General features: G+C 50.0%; 1 protein-coding gene across 1 annotated transcript in view; it reads left to right on the forward strand.

Annotated features, from left to right (window-relative positions):
• Window positions 1-25,211, forward strand: part of DSCAML1 (Down syndrome cell adhesion molecule like 1) — a 290,951-nt gene that overhangs the window by 230,656 nt on the left and 35,084 nt on the right. Inside the window, exon 20 of the mRNA XM_015418776.1 lies at window positions 19,016-19,155. Coding sequence (XP_015274262.1) covers window positions 19,016-19,155 — 140 coding nt within the window. The remainder of the gene's footprint in view (window positions 1-19,015; window positions 19,156-25,211) is intronic.

Raw genomic sequence — 25,211 nt, forward strand, 5'->3', positions numbered from 1 at the left:
GATCTAGGTCAAACCTGAATGGCCTCGTGGTTTTCCCGATTTTCTTCAGTTTAAGTCTGAATTTTGCTATGAGTAGCTCATGATCTGATCCACAGACAGCTCCAGGTCTTGTTTTTACTGACTGGATAGAGCTTCTCCATCTTTGACTGCAAATTATATAGTCAATCTGATTTCGGTGTTGCCCATCTGGTGATGTCCATGTGTAGAGTCGCCTCTTAGGTTGTTGGAAAGGGGTGTTGGCTATGACCAGTGTGTTCTCTTGACAAGACTCTGTTGACCTTTGCCCTGCTTCATTTTGCTTTCCAAGGCCAAACTTGTCTGTTATTCCGGTTACCTTTTGACTTCCCACTTTAGCACTCCAGTCCCCTATATGGGATATAGTTGAGTCCCTGCTAACTCCCAGCCTCTGCGGGGTTTCAGGCCCTGCTCCCCTGTCAGGCTGAGGAACCTCACCCACGCAAAGCAGACCCGGAGGCCTCTCTCAGGAGCCATCGCAGCGCCTGGCAAGAGCAGAAGGGGGGAGCCCAGGGGCAAGAAGTGGCCGAATCCCAAGCGGGCCCTGCCGAGGCCCCTCCCCAGGCTCTACCCCCAGACCGCCAGGGATTTCCCAACTGGGTTTTTTTGTTTTTTAATTCAAGTGTGTGTGTGTGTGTGAGTGTGTGTGTGTGTGAGTGTGCCTGCCACAGGAGCTCGAGGACGACCCCTTGCTGTCCTCGTCACTCAAGCTCCCAAGTCCGCCGGCGGCAGCCACCTTGAACAGCCCTCCTTTCTCCTGCCCCCTCGGAGGGTATTGGCCTCAGACACCTGGAGGGTGGGGAAGGTTAACTCACCATTCGCCCTCACCCTTCCCTGCTGGATGCTGCCCCTCGTCTCTCCAGACTACTTGGCATCCAGGAGTCATCCCCGGCCTCCTCCTTCCTCCCCTTTTATTTCCCCAGCCTTCATCCCAGCGTGCCCTGCTCCGTCCCGGGCCCTCCTCCGCTCCTGACTCCGCCCCCTTACAAAGCTTCGGAAGCTCTCCCCGGGGTGTGGCCACCCTCCCGTCCCCTCTAGCTCCCGGCCGCGGAGCTCTGGTGTGCGGGCGTGCCCGGCGCGGCTGCCTCTCAGCTGCCTGTGGACTTCGGGCTTCTTTGCCCCCTGCGTGTGTCTGTTTCGCCGCCGCCTTCCCGGATGCTGCCGCCGCCCTCCCCACTGTGGCCGTCCTCCCTCCCCTGCGGAGACCTCTCACCTCCCGTCAGTCTCCCCGGCACCGACTCCTCTGCTCCCCCCGACACACCCTGCTGTCTGGGTAAGTCTTGGGGGGGGGGCACTCCTCGCCGTCCCGGCTCCATAAGAACATAAGAACATAAGAGATGCCAATGTTGGATCAGGCCAAAGGCCCATCCAGTCCAACACTCTGTATCCCACAGTGGCCAGAAATACCAGTGCCATCAGGAGGTCCACCAGTGGGGCAAGGACATTAGAAGCCCTCCCACTGTTGACCCCCCCCCCAAGCACCAAGATGACAGCATCACTTGCCCCAGAGTCCCTATCTATACCTTGTGGCTAATAGCCACTGATGGACCTCTGCTCCATATGCTTATCTAATTCCCTTTTGAAGCCGTCCATGCTTGTAGCACCCACCACTTCCTGTGGCAGTGAATTCCAAGTGTTAATCACTCTTTGGGTGAAGAAGGACTTCCTCTTATCCGTTCTAACCCGACCGCTCAGCAATTTCATGGAGTGCCCACGAGTTCTTGTATTGTGAGAAAGGGAGAAAAGTACCTCTTTCTCTACCTGCTCTTTCCCATGCATAATCTTATAAACCTCAATCATGTCACCCCTCAGTCGTCGTTTCTCCAAGCTAAAGAGCCCTAAGCGCCTTAACCGTTCCTCATAGGGAAAGTGTTCCAACCCTTTTATCATTCGAGTTGCTCTTTTCTGCACTTTTTCCAAAGCTATAATATCCTTTTTAAGGTGTGGTGACCAGAACTGCACACAGTATTCCAAATGAGGTCGCACCATTGATTTATATAGCGGCATTATGATATTGGCTGATCTGTTTACAATACCCTTCCTAATAATCCCCAGCATAGCATTGGCCTTCTTTATTGCAGTCACACACTGTCTCGACATTTTCAGTGAGTTATCTACTACAACTCCAAGATCTCTCTCTTGATCTGTCTCTGCCAGTTCAGACCCCATCAACGTGTATTTATAGTTAGGATTTTTGGCTCCAATGTGCATCACCTTGCACTTGGCCACATTGAACCCCATTTGCCATGTTGACGCCCACTCGCCCAACTTTGACAGATCCCTTTGGAGTGCCTCACAATCCTCACTGGTTTTCACCACCCTGAACAACTTCGTATCATCCGCAAATTTAGCCACTTCACTGCTTACTCCCAACTCCAAATCATTAATGAACAAGTTAAAAAGCAGTGGACCAAGTACTGATCCCTGTGGTACCCCACTGCTTACACCCCTCCACTGGGAGAACTGCCCATTTATACTCACTCTCTGTTTTCTATTAATTAGCCAGTTTTTGATCCATAAAAGGACTTGTCCTTTTATCCCATGATTTTTGAGCTTGCTTAGGAGCCTTTGATGAGGAACTTTATCAAAAGCTTTCTGGAAGTCAAGGTAAACAATATCTATTGGATCCCCCTTGTCCACATGTTTGTTCACCCCCTCAAAGAACACTAACAGGTTAGTGAGACAAGATCTTCCCTTACAGAACCCATGTTGAGTCTGCCTCAATAGGTTTTGTTCATCTATGTGCCTACTAATTCTTTCCTTAATAATGGTTTCCACCAATTTACCCGGTATCGACGTCAGACTGACAGGCCTGTAATTTCCCGGATCTCCTCTGGAACCCTTTTTAAAGATGGGAGTGACATTAGCTACCTTCCAGTCCTCAGGAATGGAGGCTGATTTTAAGGAGAGATTACATATTTTTGTCAGGAGATCCACAAGTTCACAATTGAGTTCTTTCAGAACTCTTGGATGTATGCCATCTGGGCCTGGTGATTTATCAGTTTTTAAGTTGTTTATCAGTTTTAGGACCTCCTCTCTCGTCACCTCAATCTGACTCAGGTCTTTCAACACCCCTCCCGAACTCAGCGGCTCTGGAGTGGGCAAGCACCTCTCATCTTCCACAGTGAAGACGGAGGCAAAAAATGCATTTAGCTTCTCAGCCATTTCCCTATCATCCTTCAGTACTCCTTTTACCCCTTGGTCATCCAAGGGCCCCACTGCCTCCCTGGCTGGTTTCCTGTTTCTAATGTATTTGAAGAAAGTTTTATTGTTGGTCTTTACATTTTTTGCTATATGCTCCTCATATTCCCTTTTTGCATGCCTGACCACAGACTTGCATTTTATTTGCCATAGCCTGTGTTCCGTTTTATCAGCCTCACTGTGACTAGCTTTCCACCGCTTAAAGGAATCCTTTTTACCTTTTACAGCTTCCTTTACTTTGTTTGTTAACCATGTAGGCTTTTTCCTATACCTGTTTGTGCCTTTCCTAACCTGCGGAATATATTTTTTTTTTGAGCTTCTAGAATTGTAGTTTTAAACAGTTTCCAAGCTTCCCCAATGGTTTTGACCCTTTCTACTTTTCCCTTCAGTTTCCTCCCCACATGTCCCCTCATATCAGAAAAATTACCCCTTTTAAAGTTAAAAGTGGTTGTGTGAGTCTTTTTGGCCAATTCCTTATTTGTACAAATGTTGAACTCAACAACATTATGATCACTGTTCCCAAGCGGTGCAAACACTTTTACATCTCCGTGCCGAGGCTCCGTGCCGGCCTCGGCAGCTCCGGTCCTAGGGGCCGAGTCCCGTCCTCGGGACATGCCTACCCCTGGAGGTCATGGTGACCTCTGGAGACTGACCCCTACCCCAGTAGGCCTGGAGGGTATTCAGGGGGATGGGGGCTGCATGAGGCTTGGCCCCACCTCCCGCCTGTGGCTGGCATGCCAAGGAGGTCTCCCATCCAAGCTTCCGAGATCTGACGGGATCAGGCTCGCCGGGGCTGTCCAGGCCAGGGCGGACGATTGGTGTGTACTTGAGGTTGGCGTCGGTGCCCAATTCCTGGCAGCCAGAGACGTAAAGGGTGGGGGGGGAGGCAATGTGCCACAGTGTCGAGAGTGTCAGGGGAGAACTGCAGAGTCCTGGGTTCAGATCCCCACTTAGCCAGTCGCTCTCCCTCCGCCCACCTCCCAGGGTTGTAGCAGAAGGCAGAACTGCATGTGGTTCCCTGAGTTCCCTGGAGCCAGGAGGACTCAGCCCCCCGTCATTCATTCACGAGAGCCTTTGGGAGGGAGGGAGGGAAGGAGGGAGGGGCTCTGCCTCTGTGGGAGGGGCTGGGGAGGGGTTGCTCTGGAGCGGACCGTGTTTCCCTTTGCCAAAGCTACTTTGGGCACTCCAGGGCCAACGCAGCTAGCTACTTGAGAGTACTTGTAAAGAATATTATCCCACCAGACGTACTCTGGGTCCACCAGCGTTGTCACCACTGCTAACTCAATGAGACAGACGACAGCCAGAATCCCCCCCACACACACAGAAATGGACACACATGCACATGCGTCAGTATATGGAGGCCGTGAAAGGAGTCCACACTGGTGATAGGCAGCACGAAGCCAGCATCAACCAGGGCTGTTAAGGCGTGACACACACCCCCTCCCAAATTCTTACAGTGCCTGTTCCATTGTTTGGAATGGAGCACCACCACCACCCATCCACCCCCTGTGAAGGGGAGAACCCTTTTTTTCCCCATTCCTCAGCAAGCCCCCAGCCCTGGGCTCTCCAAGGTGGCACCCACAGGTATGGCCTTTTGTTGAGTGCTCCCCTGTGTTTTCTGCTCTCTGACCAAGTGGGTTGATGGCAAGAGGCTGCTGTGTGCCAGGAGATTCGGCCCAGACCAGCATCTGTTTGGTTGCTGATGGGGGAGATTTGGCACGCCTCAATCCAGGCTCAGAAATCCAACCAGCACAGCTGAGGCCCTTTCCAGCGGTGCCCCCCACGCGTCTGGATTGGCTCAGGGAAGCAGAGGGAAGTGATGAGAGGAGCCCTTTGGATCACCACTGCGGGACACGGCCTCGGCCATCACCAGTTGTGTGTGTGGATGTGTGTGTGGATATGTACATGCACACACAACACACATGTGTGCATGAGCTCTACGTGTTGTTACCATTGCCATAGGGGAATAAATGTGGTATCTTGTTTGGAATTCAGGTTCCCTACTCTCTTGAGCCAGTCTCGCTCTTGTGTGCCTGGCATGGGGCCTTGCTAGGAAATGTTTCTGCAGGGCAGCGCTTCGTTTGTGCTGCACACTGACGCCAGTCACACCTGGTTGCCGGCTGGTGGATGTTTGCTGAGCATTTGAGTCCACACTCCTACTTCCCCCGGGGGTTGTGTGTGTGCCAGTGGTCCCTGCAGCAGCCCAAGAGCAGGCGGTTCCCCCCAGCCTCCTCTTGGCCTGTTTGGGGTCTTCCTGTGGTTGGAGCAAACTCTTTGGGGTCTGCATCCCTCCTCAGGGAAGCCCAGCAGCAGCAACTGCCCCACCCCTGAATCTCTCCATGTGGGTGGGAAGGGTGAGGAAAGGAGTGCCGCTGCCAGAGGAAAAGGGACGCCCCAAAGTCGGCCTCCGCTCCCCTCGCTCTCCCTTCACTTGGGGAGGGTAAGAGCTGGGGAGGCCAACCCCTCCTCCCCCCCCCAGCTTGGGCTGTGCTCCCTCTCTTGTCTTTCAAGTTCTAACTCTCAGAGTTTGAATCATGCCTCTAACTGTTTGGTTTAAATCTAGCTGTGATCCACTCGGCCCAGTGCAGGCATAAAACTCACCACAGGGCGAGAGGAAGGGCTCCACCCCATAGAAGAATTTCTCCTGTAAATGCTTTTTCCAATCATTTTAAAACATTTTTTTTAAGGTGCACATTTCTTTAAGCAGCACGGGGTGCTGTAGTTGACTAATTCCTGCACTGAGCAAGGGGGTTGGAGTAGGTGACCTCTAGGTTCCCTTCTAACTCTGTGTCAAGAAGCTGGTCTCCTTTAAGAGAGTTTTTGTGCCGAAGTGTTAGCTTTCTTGACTATAGAAGTCATCGCCCCCACCTGCCGGCTTGTTATCAGGATTGTTGCCAAGGCTGGCAGAAGTGATTGACTTGCAGCAGCTGAGAAGTGTCCTCTAAAGTGGCTGACAGCTTGCCCTTGAGAGATCTATCCTGCTAACAGCTTTCTATTGGCTCAATGGCTTTTCTTTCTGCACTGAGAACTTCAGCCCCACCAGAAAAAAACTTGCCCCACGAGTGGCTTAATGATTCTGTATTTAGTTACAGTTTCTACATATTTACCTGGGTCAGACTCTAGGTTAAGTGATCTGTAATTCCACTTCTGCACCCATTTTTAATAATCAGGGTGATATTTGCATACCAATTTCCAGTCCTTTTGGCGTCAAAGTGGGGTGACTTCAGCAGCTCTCAAACTGGCTGGGCAAATGTGTTTTGACTTGTGCTGGAGAAATGAGATTTCTAGAGATCATGAATGACTGTGCAGCTGTTCACAGAGCCACGAAAGATGTAGACATTCTGGACCTGGCCGTCTGTGGGGTTGAACCCCTGGTGTGAGATGAAGATGTCGTACTGATTGCCCACGTAAGGACAAACCAGGAGCATCCCTTCAAATATACTAGCAGCAGGAACCTGGCTAGGGAACCAGCCGGGTGGCCTCTGGGTGGCAACGGAAAGAGAGAAGGGCTTGAGGAAGACAGAGATGATGGCGGCTGAGAAACAGTAAATTATTTGTGTCCTTTTCACTGGAAAAAGCTCGGCTGGAGATGCTGTTTTTGGGAAGAACTGAGTCAAATTGAGGAGGTAAGAGATGAAGTTCTAGGGCTACTAGGCAAACTGAAAATTAAGACGTCTCCAACTCCAGATGGCCTATACTTGAACATTCTTAAATGTCAAATTGTTGATCTGCTAACTGGTATATGTGACTTGTCACTAAAATCACAAGAACATCAGAGGAGCCCTCCTGGATCAGACTAGTGATCCTTCTAGTCCAGCATCCTGTTTTACACGGCTGGCAGTCAGTTGCCCTAAGAGGCCAAACAAGCAGGGTGTTCGTGGCCGAGGTCTTCCCCTGATGGTGCCTCCTAGCACTGGCATTCAGAGGTTTGCTGCCTCTGGATGTGGAAGTTCCTTCTAGTCACCATGGCTGGTCGCCACTGATAGACGTGTCTTACATAAACCTGTCTAACCCTTAAAGAAAATCTCTGCCCATGCCCATCACAGTGTTCAGGGCCAGAGAATGCCATCATTTTAACCTCTCATTGAGTAAAGGTGTGTTTATTTTATTTATTTAATCAATTTCTACCTTGCCCTCCCCGCCATAGCAGGCTCAAGGCGGCTCACGTGGGATATCACACAGCTAAAACAAATGTAGGCAAGATCATAAACAACAGAGGTCTAAAACATTACAAAGTGCCAGTGCTCGTTGATTCGTGTGCGATGGCGGGCATGAGCAGCATCCGACAGAACAATCAGCTTCCGTCGAAGTCTGGGTCATGTCAGGCTGTTAATAGTGGTGTTGATGTTGATGCTGGATTCACGTTGATCTGCCCTGTAGCTAGCCTCCGGGTGGGACCCGGTGTTGTCCTGGAATTACAGCGGATCTCCAGACTGCAGAGATCAGTTCCCCTAGAGAAAATGGCAGCTTCAGAAGGTGGCCTTCATAGCGTCTCCTCTTTGCACCCTTACCAAGCTTCACCCCTAAATCTCCAGACTATCCCTGCCCACAATTGGCACACCTACCTGAAATAGAAGTTAGGCTAGCTGGCCTGTGATTCCCTGGATTCCCCCTAGACCCTTTTTAAAGAAGTGGGGGTGGTATTTGCTGCTATCCAGTTATCTGGCATGGAGGCCTAGTTGAGCCACAATACTAGTTAGTAGATCAACTGTTTCACATTTCGGTTAACACCTACTGAACCTTCTTCATGGTCTCTGTGCATCACATGTTTGGGACTCCAGGTGCCTGTGCTGACCCTGAGCGGTGACTTCTAAGCTCCTGTCATGGCACCTGACGCTGCCACCACTCTGGATTTAGGTTCCCTTGAGAAGGCCCAGAGCACCCTCCCAACACCTTCAGACCTCCCTTTTGGCCAAATAATAGGCGTGAGGACCAGGCAGAGTGAAACAAGGAAAATAGTTTATTTTATAGGAGGTCAAACAACAAGGTGCAGAATAATAACAGTAAGTGGGTGAAAAGAAAAGAAATCAAATGCCCTAACGCGTCTAAATATATACTGTCCCTAGCTCACTATTCCAAGTGACACTAGACCACTCACCCTTCCCTCAGGATGAGGGTTTCTTCCTGCAGCAGCCTTCTGGCTCTGCCCTCTGGAAGAAAGAACAGCTTCTGCTCTGGCACCAGCCCTTTTGTTCCCCAGCCCTCTTCTTCCCTATTGGTCAATTTTGGCTCCAAAACTTCTCAGGGGCTTCTGGGAGTTGTAGGCCCAGCCTCACCTACTGCTAGCCAGGCTCCCTGGGCCTAGTAGGCCTCTGGTGGCACAGCCCAGAACATGATAGCTCCTAAAGGATCTTTCACGCCCCCTCTCTGTGCATGCCCAGGAACTTCACTGCGCATGCTCAGGGCAGGGCGCAAAGATCCTGCCAGTTCTCTTCTGACTGCTGCGTGAATAGGACATTTTCTTCCATTGCTCCAGTCAGTGAACTTCTCCTCTACTCTGGCTCCGTTTCTCTTCTCTACAAACGAACTTATTTCTTCCTCTTTGGTCTATGTCGGGGTTCTTCAAACGGAGTCCCCGCTGTGGGAGCAAACTAGCTCCAACCGATGGCCACTCCCTGTGTTTGCTGTGCCTCTGTGAGGCCCAAAGGATGGACACTTGCCCCCACTATGCCACGTTTTTGAGGCAAACCAGGAAAAACAGCCACTCGTTTGCAAGCCGCGCTCTTGGAGTCAGCCCTGGCCCCACCCAAAATGGCCACTAAGTCCGCATCGGCCAAGGGATCAATAGACCGGCTGCCAGCCCCAACTCGTCACTCTACTCCATCAAAGCCATGGACATTGACCCCGCCTGACTCCGGGGCGTCGGTGTCGAGGAGGCTGAGCTCGGCCATGAAGTTGGACTCTCCTATGAAGAAAAGCAAAAAGGAGAAGGTCCATGGGTCAAACAAGGGCAAAGAGGCACGCCCTGGCCTGCAGCTCCGTGCCGTGAGCCCTAAGCAGGCCCTGATGCATCATCTTACAGATGCAGAGACTGTATCAAGAGTACCGGACCCGATCTCTATTCAGTTGGCACCAACTCAGCAACAGACAGATCAGGTGAACTCCCCGGTAGCGAAACTCCACCACGGTGCATCGCAACCTCTTAGCCTATCTGAGTCTGAGGTCGGCGAGATTGATCTGACTCAGCATAGCTATCGTCGTTCTTCCTCATGGGGATCAAGTAGAAATAGCTCTCTGCCAGCACGCACCTACCCGCACCCGTCACTATTGGTCCAGGGCTGTGCCTGATGACATGCACCTCGGTACTCCAGATTGAGAGCTAGGTGCCATCCATGATCCCCAACCACCCCAGTGGCATGCACAATCCACATTGCCATGGGATCAGAGACAACTTCAATTCTTCTACAGTGCATATCCTCCTCCTTTCCCGGATTGGGACCAGCGCGCCACACTTTCATATCACTCCAGGTCACCAATACGGGCAACGCCTAAGAATTTGGCTGATACACCAATGCCAGTACCTCGACGCCAACAGAAACCTGTGTCGAAGCTGACAGAACAAACCTCATCGATATCGATGTTTACCGCTAACAAAATCAAGTCATCCGTGAATCCCATACAGGCCAAATCAGACATCTCCGACACTGATCACAATTCCCATGGACAAGACTCGGATGACAACAACTCAGTCCATCATACCCCATCGCCTCCTACTCATACTACTGATGACTTACCTATTTCTCCACCCGAGGATCTGAAAACATATAGAGACCTTGTTAAAAGGATGGAGAGACTCCTTAGGTCTCTCCATCCTCCAGCCATGTTCAGATGTGACTGATACAGTCTTTGACATCGTACAGCTCGACATGTCGACAGCTGTAGCCCTCCCTATGACCTCAGTCATGCTCCAAGCTGCAAAGCAACCATGGGACAAACAAGCATCTACTCCCATCTCCTCGAGATGATTGGACCACATGTATAAGGTCCAAGAACTGGGAACAGAATTCTTGTTTTCACATCCCAAGCCCAACTCCTAGGTGTTAACTTCCTCCTCTAGAAACAAGCACACCCATTCCGCCCCTTCTGATAAAGAAGGGAAGATATCAGACGTGTTTGGCAGGCACTTCTACTCTATGGCAACATTAGGAATTAAGATCGCCAACTACTTGGCATGCATGAGCTGTTATAAATATTCCTTATGGGAGCAGATGTCCGAGACCAGGCGGCTAAACGCCTGCTAACAATAACATCTGAACAGTCGCTATGGCTGTTCGAGAATCCACCGCGGCCAGGGTGAGCACCTGGCCTCGAGTCCCAGCTCCCGCCTACCCAGCAGCCCGAAAGCGATTAAAATCATGCGAGTAGGCAAATGGGTACCCACCCTTAGAAGGGTGGGGGGCACCTGCCTCTGTAAAAAGGAGGTTCGTGGTGGTCGCAGCAGCGTGCGGCGTGCGGCGAAAACATCAATGGCAGCAGCGGCGGCGGAGCCTGGACGGCAGTGGCGAGAAGAAACATCGGTCGAGCGATCCCTGGCGGCGGAAAGACTGTGGTGGAGACTGGCGTCTGCGTCTGATGACGTGTACTGTGAGCGCGGCGGAGCCATTCAGGACAGAGCCGAGGCTGGAACAGACGCGAAGGCAGGCGCCGGGAAGATGGTCCCACCAAGGAAAAAGCAGCCGACCAGTGGACATAAGATGCCAGTTAACCGCCGAAGAAGGAGAGCAGCCAACAGCCAGAAAGAGAACGCAGCGGACCTATCACAGGGTGCTGGTAGGGAACCCCCACCCCTTCAGTATGTGGCCTTAGATAGGGTTAACAACTCTTAAGAATGCCCCTGTAAACCGCCCAGAGACCCTTAGGGGTTAGGGCGGTATAATACGTTGAAATATAAATAAATAAATAAATATAAAAGATAGCCCTACAACATACTCGAAAGATGGTCGTCCAGCCTCCGCTTGAAAATGTCCAGCAAAGGAGCATCCGCCGCCTTCCAAGGCAGACTGTTCCACTGCTCAACCACTCTTACAGTTAGGAAGTTTTTCCTGATATTTAGCCGGTAACGACTCCCTCGTAATTTCCATCCATTAGATCTAGTTTTGCAATCCGGAGCAAGAGAGAATAGATCTGCTCCATCTTCTACATGACAGCCCTTCAAATACTTGAAGACTGCAATCATGTTCCCTCTAAGCCTTCTTCTTCCTGATAGCCACACACCTCCCAGGGGAGCAGAATACTCAAGCGCCTGAGTAGGGGCGGTGCGGAGTTGCACAAATGGGAACTGAATTGACTCACCTGCGCCCAGTGTTCAACCATAGACATCTTCACAAACAGACGTAACAGAAAATGTTCGAATTTTTGTTGCAGTGGAGGCATGGACCCACTGTCACTGGGAGATGGCCTACTCATCCCGTGGTTGAGCACCTTCCTCTTCATGTTCCCTCCGATCCCACTGATCACCAGGGTCATCAACAAAATCCTAAGGGAAAAACCGGGGTGCATCCTCATCACTCTCTGGTGGCTGCGGCAGCCTTGGTTCCCAGTTCTCTTCAACTTATCCTGGGGAGAAATTCATCACTTTCTCCCTGCCCCAGATCTCCTCTCTAATTCATCAGAGCCAGTTTGGTGTAGTGGTTAAGTGCACGGACTCTAATCTGGGAGAACCGAGTTTGATTCCTCACTCCTCCACGTGCAGCTGCTGGATGACCTTGGGCAAGCCATAGTTCTGGCACAGCTGTTCTTGAAAAAGAGCGGTTTCTGTCAGAGCTCCCTCAGCCCCACCCACCTCACAGGGTGTCTGTTGTGGGGAGGGGACGGGAAAGGAGTTTGTAAGCCTCTCTGAAACTCTTTTGGGTAGTGAAGGGCAGGATAGAAATCCAACCTCTTCTTCTTCATCATCATGATATTCCCCATCTAAAACTGATGGCGTGGAGATCACCTGAGCTCCTTCTCCAAGAGGGTGAGGGATGTCATGGTGAATAGTAGAAAACAGTCTACGAGGAGATCCTATGCCTACAAGTGGGCGAAGTTTGAGTCCTTGGGGCTCCACTGACCACAGCAGGCCTTCCCCTCATTTTCAACTACCACCTCACGTTGGGGGCGGTGTTCCCTCTAAGCTGAGTTTGTGTGAGCTAGCTCACAGTTTCTTAGCCTCTGGCTCACACATTTTTGTCTTAGCTCAGGAAGGATGGCTTCAGAGCAAATTAATTTATGCAGCAGCCAAATCTCCTGCTCACAACATTAATGCCAGTAGCTCACAAAGTAGAATTTTTGCTCACAGGGCTCCATAGCTTAGAGGGAACATTGCTTGGGGGATAAGGGCATGAGTCATGCTTCTTTGCAGGGTTACCTAGCTGCTATTTCGGCTTACCACAATCGTACAAATGGGTTTTCAGTGTTTGCCCATCCGGACACCAAATGTTTTTTGAAAGGCCTACTCCGTCTTTACCCCCCAGTAAAGGAACCCATTCCTGCATGGGACTTACCCCTTGTCCTGCATAGCCTGACTTGTCATCCTTTTGAGCCCATGGCCACGTGCAACCTCCAACTGTTATCCTGGAATACAGCCTTTTTGGTGGCCATTACATCTGCCAAGCACGTGGGTGAGCTGCGGACACTCAGGTGTGATCCACCCTACCTGCATTTTCATGGAGAAGGGGTATCATTACTCCCGGATATTAAGTTTCTCCCTAAAGTCATCTCAGACTTCCAAGTGGAAATCTCTCTACCTACCTTCTTTCATGAACTGAAGACTCAGACAGAGAGACACCTCCACCTACTGGTGTTCAGAGAGCTCTCCTGTTTTACCTGGACGGAACGAAAGCATTGCAAAGGGATACTCGCCTTTTTGTCTCCTATGCAGAACATACGAAAGGGCTCAGAATCCTTGCTCAAAGACTGTTTAAGTGGATCGTGGAGATGATCAAGTTAGGTTATTTCTTGGCTAAGCATCCACTTCCAGGTCTGGGCAGAGCACATTCCATGAGGGCGCTGGCCACGTCCACGGCATTCCTCAGAGGCACCCCCTTGCAGGAGATCTGCAGAGCTGCGACCTGGGCGATGCCTACCATGTTCGTCAAGCACTACGCCTTAGATGTTCGATCCAGGAGCCGTGCTGCTGTGGGACGAGCTGTTCTCCAATTGATGTGCAACTGAGTGGCGGCCATTACCCAGAGCTTCCTACTTTCCCAAGGGTGTGATGCACAGACATCACGAAGAATATAAACAGGTTGTTTACCTGTATCTGGATCTTCGAGTGGTCATCTGTGCATCCACACCACCCGTCCGACCTTCCCCTCCGCTGGCAGCCTACAGTCTTGTGTGGGTTGGACAGGGGTCAGAAGGAACTGGCAGGATCTCTGCACCCTGCCCTGAGCATGTGCAGTGGAATTCCTGGGCATGCACAGGGAGGGGGCATGAAAGATCCTTTAGGGGCTTAGATGTCACTGCTCAGGGTCAGCGCAGGCTCCTGGAGTCTTAAGGGTGTGAATGCACAGATGACCAATCAAAGATCATCAGTTACAGGTAAGCAACCTGTTTTTTCCAGTTTCCTTAGTAGTCATATAACTTCATCTCTTGTCACCTGAACCTGACCTAATTCTTCAGACACCTTTTCCAAGAACAGTGAATCCAGCATGGATACAGGCCCCACATTTTCCACTGTAAAACATGTGCAAAGACTTAATTCAGTTTCTCTGCCAGCCTAGGGGCCTGGCCTGGGGGCCCCGTAGAAAGCTGAGTAGCTCTTACATTCTATATTTGTTAAGTTAGTTTTTGCTTCTGCAAACCTTTGCAAATAGACTTGAGAGGCAGTTTGGTAGAGAAGTTATCAAGGAAGTGCCAGTTATCGGGAGTCACAACACCGATTGACCCTCCCAGGCCTCAAGGATGCCAGGCTTGCTGCCGCCAGGGCCTTTTCAGTGGTGGCTCCATACTGGTGGAATGAGCTCCCGGAAGAGATCAGGGCCCTGAGGGATCTTCTACAGTTCCGCAGGGCCTGCAAGATGGAGCTCTTCCACCAGACCTTCAATTAGGAGCCACCCTCACCACTACCACCAACATCTGTGGTTATGGGCCGGCCCCAGCTTTGAGATCGAGCCATACCATTGTGCGACTCCAGAAGATCACTGAGTCGGAAATTGTCTGCTGTTACATCATATAGCATGCCATCTCAATTAATGATGGAATGATTACTATTACTAGCACTTTATGATTACCTGATTGTTTTAAAATGTTTTAAGTATTTTTATGTTGATTTTATGGTACCTTGGACCGACTATGTAAGCCACCCTGAGCCTGTTCGCGGGGAGGGTGGGATACAAATGGAATAAATAAATAAATTAAACTGAACTAATTTTGAAATGGATTGCAGCAGCACGGCTGGTGAGGGAGCTGAGGCAGTAACATACAAAGTCTGTGGCATGTTTGTATTCTTACCTGAGGGTAACAACAATTACACTTGCAGTAAGTGTAAGTTGGTAGCCCTACTGGAGGAAAAGATACAGGGACTTGAGGTGTGCTTGTCCACACTCCAGCTTATAAGGGAATGTGAAGATTTCATGGACAGAATGCCTGAAGCACTCCTGAGAGGGCAACAGGAGGAGGAGGGAAAGGTATCTCAGCAAATGGAGGAGCACCCGGCACAGGAGGAGGGCACATGGAAGAGTGTAACCCCAGGAGCAGGAAAATCAAGAGACATTCTGAGCCCCTGTTACTAAGCAATCAGTTCCTGGTTCTCCCCACAGATAGTGACTCTGAACCACTGGAACAAGGGCTCCTCCCCCAGCCTCCAGGAAGCTTGAAGAAAATTCCTCAAACCCCCGTGGATGAGAGAACTCAAGCGTCTCCTCCCCAATATAGGAGAAGGCATGTCTTGGTAATTGGGGATTCCCTACTGAGAGGGGTAGAAGCCAAAGTGGGCCAATTGGACTTGTCATCTTGAGAGGTATGCTGTCTACTGGGTGCACGCATCCAGGATGTGACAGAAAGGGCAGGAAGATTAATCAAGCCCACGGATTATTATCCCTTTTTGCTCATCCATGTGGGAACAAATGGTACTGCCCGGCACAACCCAGAATGTATTAAAAGAGACTATGTGACTCTGGATAAGAAGGTGAAGGAGTTGGGAGCGCAGGTTGTATTTTCCGTAGCTTAGGCCGTAGCTTAGGAAGGGAAAGAAGAATATTGCAAATCAGTGACTGGCTATGTAGATCAGGAAACGTTTGGATTTTTGGACCATGGCCTACGTTTTCGAGATGAAGCTCTTCTATCTGGAGATGGTTTGCACCTCACAAGGGTGGGGGAAATGTGTTTGGAAACAGCCTTGCAAACCTAATGAGAGCTTTAAACTAAATCCTATGGGGGAGTGAGACAAAAATGTAAAGCCCAATACGATGCCAATAACTGGAGATAAGAGCTCCTAATACTTGTGGGGAGTGGCATGTATGCTAGGTAACATTAACTCATAGGTAAGTACAGAAACAAAAACCTCAGGGTGCATAAAACATGGATTCCGATGTCTCTACACTTATGTGCAGAGTATGGGAAACAAGCAGGAGGAACGTGAAGTCCTAATACAGGAAGGGAACTATGACCTAATAGGCATTACTGAAATTTGGTGGGATGACACAACTGGAATATTAGGTTTCAGGGGTACAACTTATTTAAAAGGGACAGACAAGTAAGGAAGGGCGGAGGAGTCACATTATATATAAAGAAGTTTATACGTGTGAGGAAATAGAATGGAAGTTCAGTTGAGAGGAGAAAGAAATTAGTGATATTATGGTGGGGGTCTGCTATAGAACACCAAGCCAGGCAGAGGATTTGGATGAGACACTCCTAGGACAGATTACAAAGTTCTCAAAGACACGGGACACAGTGGTCATGGGAGATTTCAGTTACCCAGATATCTGTTGGAAGTCCAACTCGGTTAAAAATGAAAGGTTAAAAAAGAAAGCATTTCTGACTTGTCTCATTGGCAACTTTGCTTTCCAGAAAGTGGAGAGGGAAACAAGGGGATCTGCTGTGTTGGACTTGATTTTTACCAACAGGGAAGAACTGGTTGTAGAGGTGAAATCAGTGAGCACTCTGGGTTGTAGTGACCATGTAATTTTGGAATTTATGGTCTTGGGGAAGGTAAAAGCTGTATGTAATCAGACACATAGATTGGACTTCAGGAAAGCAGATTTTGACAAACTTAAATTTATGCTACGTAGAATCCCATTGTCAGAAATACTTAAGGAGAAGGGAGTTCAAGAGGGGTGGGAGTTTCTTAAAAGCGAAATACTGAAGGCACAACCACAAACAGTTCCTATGAGAAGGAAAAATGGGAGGAGCCTAAAGAAGACAAGGTGGCTCCATAAACAGCTTTCTAAAGACCTGAGAAATAAAAAGACGCATTTAGAAAGTAGAAGGAGGGCCTGATAAGCAAGGATGAATATAAACAAATAACCAGTGCTTGTAGAGAGAAAGTTAGAAAAGTTAAAGGTCAGTATGAGCTTTTCCTGATGAGTGATGCTAAAAACAACAAAAAGGGTTCTTTTCTTATGTTCAAACTAAGAAAAAGAGCAAGGACATGGTAGGCCCATTGCAGGGACAGGAAAGTGAAATTGTAACAGGTGATGAAGAGAAGGCAGAACTGCTCAATTTCTACTTTTCCTCAGTCTTCTTTTGCGAGGAAAATGGTATTCAACATGGCAAAAACAGAACACATGATGAGGGAATGGACTTGCAGCCTAGGACTGGCGTAGTGGTAGTACAGAAACACCTAGTTTCTTTAAATGAAACTAAGTCCTCAGGGCCAAATGAACTGCATCAAAGGATAATAAAAGAACTTGCAGATGTAATTTCCGAGCCTCTGTCTATTATTTTTGAGAATTCTTGGAGAACAGGTGAGATGCCAGAAGATTGGAGGTAGGCAAATGTTGTCCACATCTTCAAGAAGGGGGAAAAGGAGGATCCAGGTTGTCCTACTGACTACTGAGCCATCAGCTTGACATCTATACCTATAAAAGTTTTAGAACAAATCAGTCTGTCTTTGAGCATTTAGAAAGGATGGCTGTAATTACTAAGAGCCATCATGGGTTTCTCAAGAACACGTGATGTCAGACTAACATCTCTTTTTTTTGAGAAAGTTTCTACTATGTTCTTATGTTCTTATGTTTGATTCTTATTTCTCTGTTGTGAGGGGAACGGGGCTCCACATGGCAAAAACAGAACACAAGATGAGGGGAGGGGTTGTAGCCTAGGATCAGCATAGGGGTAGTACAGAAACACCTAGTTTCTTTAAATGAAACTAATTTATTTATTTTATTTATTTATTGGGATTTTTACCCCACCCTCCCCACAAGACGGGCTCAGGGCGACTAAGTCCTTGGGGCCAGATGAACTGCATCAAAGGATAATAAAAGAACTTGCGGATGTAATTTCCGAGCCTCTGTCTAGTATTTTTGAGAATTCTTGGAGAACAGGTGAGGTGCCAGAAGATTGGAGTCAGTCAGGTTTCTAGTCCCTAAAGCTTCACAAAGTGTTTGGGGAAGGGCCTGTCTAGGAAGGGGCTGGGAAGGACGTCCAGTGGTGGGAAATCATAGCCTACCTCAGGAGAGCGAATGGCTCTTGTTCTTCATAGGCCCGGCCCAGCCCGGCCTGTTCTGGTGCCGTCTGCAGAACGTGTGGGTGTGCCTGGTCAACGGGCAGAGGGTGTGCCAGAGAAGGGGTCTGGAGGGTGTGAATACCCAGGAGGCCAAAGTGGCTGAGATGGCACTGGCTGTGCCAAGCAAGCATAGGCCAGCGGTTGCTGCCTGGCACAGTTCGGACTGTTGGATGTAAAGGTTTGCCACATTTAGTCCCATTTTGTTTATTTATTTATTATTTATTTATTATTTACATTTTTATCCCGCCCTCCCCGGAGGCTCAGGGCGGCTTACACGGCATATCGCCAATCATACAATAGAACAATAAAAACATTAAAAATATTAAAACACATCATAGTCATAAACAAATTTTGGTGCTCCTCTCCTAAAAACAAGATGGCCGTCTCCTAAATAGTTTCTTCTCTAAAAACTATCCTGTGTGCTGGTGGACGAGGGAAAGTTCAGTCTCCCCGAGAACCAGCTGGTTGTGGCCTCTTCCCTGAGGACTCCTGGGGGCTGTGCTTCTCGGAGGTGTCGCAGGGCAGGTGGCTGGCCAGGCCCGTAGCCACAGTGTGTGTGTGGGATCTCGGGGCTAGGGCCCCCCCCGACCCTTTGGCTCCCGGCCAGGCCTGCCCCCTCCACGCCCCCATCGCCCGTGAGCGGCAGGCAGCCCCGGGAGCCTTGGCTGAGACGTGCATATTTGGGCTGGGCTGGCTCTCCCGAGGGCCTCCAAGCCCCTGCGCTCTTCTAGAGCCGCCTCGTGGCAACACCAGACACCAAGGGCAAGGGATCTTCGGCTGCAGGGCGTGTACGCTGCTCAAGCACTCATGTGTTTGCACATATGCTCAAGAGAGAGCCGGGGCTAGTCCTTTGGAGCTAATATTGCAAATATGCCTGTGCCGCTTTTGAAAATCCAAATGAGGGAGGCAGGTGGGGGCTGCCCTCTGACCGCAAGCCCACCCCCCTCCCACGGGAAGGTGTACCCATAATGCCACGTTGTGAAAGGAATGCTTTTGTGGAAGGAGGTCTACTCTGGCATGCTTTGTTTGGCCTGTAGTCCCAGTGAGTTTGCAGAATGGCCCTGGGGAATCTACACATAGCCCCCCCCCCCGGGGAATGGGAAGCATCTTCTCTCCAGGGTAACCTCCTGCGCTGTTTTCTCTCTCCTCTAGTTCCTGGCCCCCCTGCTGGAATCAAAGCGGTCCCTTCCTCTGCCAGCAGCGTGGTGGTGTCTTGGCTCCCACCCACCAAACCCAATGGGGTCATCCGAAAGTACACCATCTTCTGCTCCAGCCCTGGCTCTGGTCAGCCGGTGAGTAGGCCACCGTGGAATTGGGGCCATGGGGCGTGGTCTCCCCCCCTCCCACGGCTTATTTTGCTGCCTCAGCTGCCCTCCTCTTGACGGTTCCAGGTGAGTTTACTGAAGAAGGAAAACATGGTCTCCATCCCTCTAAAACAAAACTCCCCCAGAAGCCAGTTTGGGCATGGCCTTGCCTGGCATCCAGCGCGCTAATAGCTCGGGCAAAAAGGCCTCAGAAGGCTTGGCAGGTCCCCCAGAGGATGGGATTCCCTGGCGAAAAGGTGGCCGGCCCCCACCCCACCCCAAGGCTGTTCAGACCAGCGGGGGTGGGGGGAAGAGGCAGTGGGATGTGGGGCGGAGGAGCCCCCGGGCCCTATCCCCTCTCCTGGCCGCGGCGGTGGTGGTGGTGGCCGCGGCTGTCTTCTCTGGGTTGGCTGCCCGTTCAGATTCCTGGGCAAGAAGCTTTGGAAGAGGCCCGTTCAGGGCTGGCCTCAGCAGTCCACCTCTGCTCCTGCTGCCGGCCCCCCACCCTCGAGTCCCACGGAGACGGGTGTCCTGCCCCTCATTTCCTAGCCCGCTTGTCAGCACGGCCTCTCGCTGCTCTTTCTTCCAGGCCTGGCTGGGTTTCTCTGGCACTCGTGGCTTCCCTGCTGGGGCACGGCCACTTTGCCTGTTTGGGAGAGGATGGAATTGTTGCCCAGAGTCTATGTCAGATGTTCCTGTGACGCACACACACACACACACACACACACACACACACACACACACACACACACACACACAGAGAGTTTGGCTGCAAAGAGAATTGGTCGGATGCCGCTCATTGGGTTGATCATACTCGTTTCCATAATTAGCCTCATGAGCCCCCCCCCCCACCCATAAAGAGAAAACACCATAAAGAAAAAACAAACTATCAGAGAGGAAGTTGGCAGATTTCTCCCCCTCCCTCCTTTCTCTTGCCTCCCCCGGCCCCCTCTCTGTATCCAGGCAATGGGCCCTGATGTTTCCCAGGGGTTATATATGATGTGTTTGGCTGTGTGCCATTTGGGAATGTCCTGAGAACGGCGTTGTGTATTTGGTGTGTACAGTAGATCTACTATGTGGGAGCTCTCTATGGCTGCCTCCACAGATAACAGGGAGGTGGTGTTATTGCTCTTGATACTATATTAGAAAGTTGTGCCCCACCCCGGGCTTTGGCAGCGTCCCTCCCGTCCTCCTGCCCCTGCTGCCGCTGCTGCTGCTGCTGCCAGAGGGGGAGAGAAGGTGGACTGGGCGGGGAGGCAGGCTCCTCGGATTCATTTCAGTGGCTGAGCCCCTGGTTTCCAGGGCAACATAATCCTCTCATCAAAGCAGCTGGTGAAACCGCCGGGATCTGATATTGTTTTCTTGGCATCTTGTCAAAGCTGTCATTTGGCTTAAAAATTATGTATGCAATGTAATATTTATGCTTGCATATTTAAATTTGGGGTATATTTAAATTTTATGTACATAAGACACATGCACATGCATTGTTCTTATGCATGTATCCAAAGCCCACTGGGCCACGGCTTTTGACACGTGGTGGGCATGAGTCAGCACTGGTGTGCAGTATCTATCCCTGTAGGTGAGTGAGTGCATAGAAATAGTGCCCAAAATGCACACAGCAGAGCTTCTTCTAACATGACCTCCTCACTGGAGGCCCTGGAGAAATGTCTGCACAAGCTCCTCCCCCTCCCTCTGCGGTCCACCCTGGCATTCTGCGGTCCATCCCAATCTTGATATCAGCAATTGACTGAGAGAGAGAGAGAGAGAGAGAGAGAGAGAGAGAGGTTTTTGTCATGTACGCACTCCAGTGCAAACAGTGACTGATTGGGGAGCAGTTCGGGCTGCCTACAGATGGTCCCTCCAGATGGTTGTTTTCCATTCAGCAGAGAGGCCTGGAGACTGGTGGCCCTGGAAGAGGAAAACCGTGACCAGCACAGCCACTGCAGTGCTTTGCTCCATAGCTTCTGATTCTCGAGCATTTCTTTGGCATAGAACACCCCCTAGGAAACTTTTGGTGTGTGCTGTGCATAGAATTGCTGCAGCCAGGATCTTGGACTCTTCTGTGTAATGGCTGCTTTGCTGAAAAAGGAGACGTATAGTCTTCAATGCCCCAGCTAGAGCACATTACAGTAGTGTAGCCTCAAGGTTACTGTGGCATGGCTCAGGGTGGCCAGATCAGCTGATGGACAATTTCCCAGCCAAATTAAGATAGTATCAGGTCCCCACAGTTAAGACACTCTCGACAACGCTCTTAAGCAGTGGTAGTTTATTGAGATATGTTTACTTTGGGAAAACAGGTCCTGTGTCAGAACTGAGAAAAAGGCACGCAAAAGCCCCTATTATAGATAATACAAAATGCACCCCACACCTCTCGCATACGTCACCATTCAGCCCCTATTGTAGCTATGTCAACCTTATCTACATCCAGGCCTGGCAAAAGAGTCTCCGAGGCCAGCTCCCTTGGGAACCAGCGGTGGGGCACAATCTTAAGGAAAGTTATGGCTTCTACAAGCATGCACTCAAAACACCCATGCACTCCCCTCAGGGATTCCCTCCCCCCTAAATTATGGCAAGCAGTGAAGTGGGACAAGGTGAACCGAAGCTTGACATTCTGCCCCCCCCCCCCAAGCCTCCTCATCTACCCGGTTTGAGAAGGTTGCGCTTATGGAATACGCGGACCAGGCCAGGGGCCTTTATGTGATCACTGAACCCCACTCATTGTGTTCAGGCCCAAAGTCCCTCCATTTAATTAGGTAAAACAAATGACCCCATTTCAATTTAGAGTCCAGGACAGCCTTCACCTCCTGGTGGGTTTCTCCGTTGACCATTAGAGGAGGAGGAGCAGGACGACGAAGAGTCCAGGGCAGGGGTCCAGGATCTTTCTTCAGCAAGCTAAAATGAAACACAGAATGCACGTGACACAAGTTTTTTTGGCAATCCCACCTCTACGGTCACCCTGTTTATCAACCAAGTCATTTTAAAAGGACCAGTATATTTCCACCCCAGTTTTTTCCCTGGTTGCACCCCTCGAAGGTGCTTGGTAGAAATGTAAACATGGTCCCCCAGGCCAGTTCCCACTCAGGGCCTCGGTTCTTGTTGGCTTAGCATTTATAGTCCTCCTTAGCTTTGGTTAAAGTCTTTTGAAGGGTTTCCCAACCCCATGTCACAGTAGACCACCACACTTGAGCATCACCAATCACAGGTTCATCTAGATTCAGTGTAGGGAGAGGCTCCCCTTCGTACCCATGGACTGCCTTAAAAGGGGACATCCCTGTAGAGCTATGCACAGAATCATTGTAACTGTATTCTGCAAAAGGCAAGAGCTGCACCCAATCATCTTGTTGATAGTTTATGAAACACCTGAGGAACTGTTCTAAGACCTGATTGGTGCACTTGGTTTGGCCATTGATTTCAGGGTGGTAGCCACTACTTAGTCCCTGCTCCATTCCCAAAACCTTTAAAAGTTCTTTCTAAAACTTGGCAACGAATTGTGAGCCCCTATCAGAAATTATCTTGCGGGGTACTGCATGCAATCTCACAATGTGTTGCGTAAACATCTGAGCTAACTGTTGGGCTGTGGGCACCTGTTTGCAGGGATGAAGTGCACCTGCTTTGAAACAAGTTCACAACCACCCAGATCGTGGTTTTCTCCTGACTGGGGGGTATGTCTGTAATAAAGTGCATAGTTTCTAGGGGCTGGAGCAAGCCCGGCACCTTCCCTCCCCTGCATTTACTCATGAGGCAGGTCTGGCACGTCCCCACGTATTTTGAAATATCCCCTCGCGTATGAGGCTACCAGAACTGTCTTTGAATCAAATGCAGGGTTTTTAAGTATCCGAAATGTCCCAACAGTTTGCTGTCATGCCCATCAAAAGAACTTCCCCTCTCAGCACCTCTGGCACAAACAGTTTATCCCCTTTATACCAGCACCCATCCTCTCGTTGGATCAGGTGTCTTTCTTTATTTATGGTGTCTAAATCGTGCAGGGAATAAGCAGCTTTCAGTTTTTCAGTCCACCATTCGCCTTCTGCTCCCCCCCCCACCTTCACTTGAGCTTGAGTTACAACTCCCCCCCCAACGGGGTGGGTGTGAACATAGTGTCTATGATCTCATCATGTTGACTGGCGTGCTGCAACAGGCGGGACAGTGCATCAGCCAGGAAATTTGACTTCCTGGGGAGATGCTTGAGAGTGAAATGAAAACTTAGAGAAAAATCCCACCCAGCGCATCTGTTTCACATTCAGGTGCTAGGGACTTTTCAATGCTTTTATGATCAGTCCACACTTCAAAAGGAACCTGGGCCCCTTCTAACCAATGTCTCCAAGTAGTCAAGACCAACTTAATGGCAGCTGCCTCCTTGTCTCAAACAGACCAGTTCCTCTCTGTGCTGGATTATTATTTTTTTTTAGATGTAGGCAAGGGGGTGTAATTTACTATCTGGGCCCTGTTGCAAAATAGCCCCCCCCCCAATAGCCATGTCCAAGGTGTCCACCTGGACAATAAACGGCTTAGTCCCATCCGGGTGGTGGAGAATGGGCTCGGAGGTAAACAAGGCCTTCAGTCTTTCAGAGGCTTGCTGGCACTCTGGGGACCACTCCAACTTACAGTCGCCCTTTTTACTCTCAAGGGCCTTCCCTTTAGTTTTCATCAAATCAGAAGAGTGACCTGGGCAACGTTTGGGATGAAAGGACGGTAGAAATTCGCAAACCCAAGGAAGGATTGCAATTGTCGCCTCGTGTGTGGGGGTTCCCACTCCACCACATCCTGTATTTCCTTGGGATCCATCCCCAGTCCCTCGTTTGTAATGTGGTACCCCAGGAAGTCCATCTTCTCCTTATGAAATTCACAGTTAGATAGCTTAGCATAGAGATGATTTTCGTACAGTGCTTTAAGGACTTCTCTCACCAACTTTACATGGGTCTTGTGAATATATTAACACGTCATCAAGATAAACAACGACCACTTTGAACACGTGCTTGTGTAAAACTTCATTGATCGGATTCGTAAACACTCCTGGGGCCCTGGCCTATCCAAATGGCATGACCAGTTATTCAAACTGGCCCAGTGGAGTGTTAAATGCAGTCTTGTACTCATTCCCCTCTTTTATGCGCACTCTGATGTAGGCATCTCTCATCCAACTTAGTGAAAAATTTCCCTCAGGAAGCTTCTGCCAGCAAATCCTTGATAAGCGGGAGGGGGTAGGCATTAGACATGGACACTGCATTCAGCCCTCTATTTTCCGTACATAGTCTTAAGCTCCTGTCCTTTTTTCCTCAGAACAACACTGGCACAGCGAAGGGGGAGGTAGCGGGTCTAATGAACCCCCAGTCCAGATTTTTATCTATGAATCTCTGCAGTTCCTCTTTTTCCGCAGGGCTCATAGCATATAACTTTCCTTTGGGTAACTTATGACCCGGTAACACTGTCCCCTCCACAGCCTTGCCCCTGCTCACCAGAATCACTGCTGTCTTCTGTGGAGTCAGCTCCCTGGATCTTCGGTGCTTCCTGCGTTAGGACAATTCTGACTCCACACCCGTTGTTGCCACAAATGGGGGACTCAGATATAAAAGTCCTCTGCAATCAGTTCGTACTCCCGACGAACCGATGGGACCAAGGAGAACCAAATGGACCCCTAAAAAAGCTCCAGAAGTTGGTGAGTCTCAGAGCCCTGAGCAAACTCAACCTTCTTTCGGCTCTTCGGCTTTAAAACGGAGATGAGCCCCGCAACCCTAGAGTCGGATTCGACTGGCTTTCGAGCAAGGGAACCTTTACCTTTATCTACTACTTTCCATTCCTCTGGTAGGTAGACTGATTTGAATGACAAGTTGCTATTATTGTTAAGAAATCAAAAATTAGGCCCGAACTACACGTTCTATTTTACACAGGGCTCGATTTAGACCCACGGCTCAATTTAGAAGCAACAGAGGGGCCTGATTCTGATCCGAATAATGGGGTGTGGGTGTGTGTGGGGGGGTCTTGCCTTCCCCCGGTACTGTTTCCAGGGGCAAATGGTACTGAGGGGATGGCAGGAGCCCATCCTCTTC

This window comes from Gekko japonicus, unplaced genomic scaffold (assembly GCF_001447785.1).
Source record: "Gekko japonicus isolate JY-2015 unplaced genomic scaffold, Gekko_japonicus_V1.1 scaffold1138, whole genome shotgun sequence".
In the NCBI taxonomy this organism is placed as follows: Eukaryota; Metazoa; Chordata; class Lepidosauria; order Squamata; family Gekkonidae; genus Gekko; species Gekko japonicus.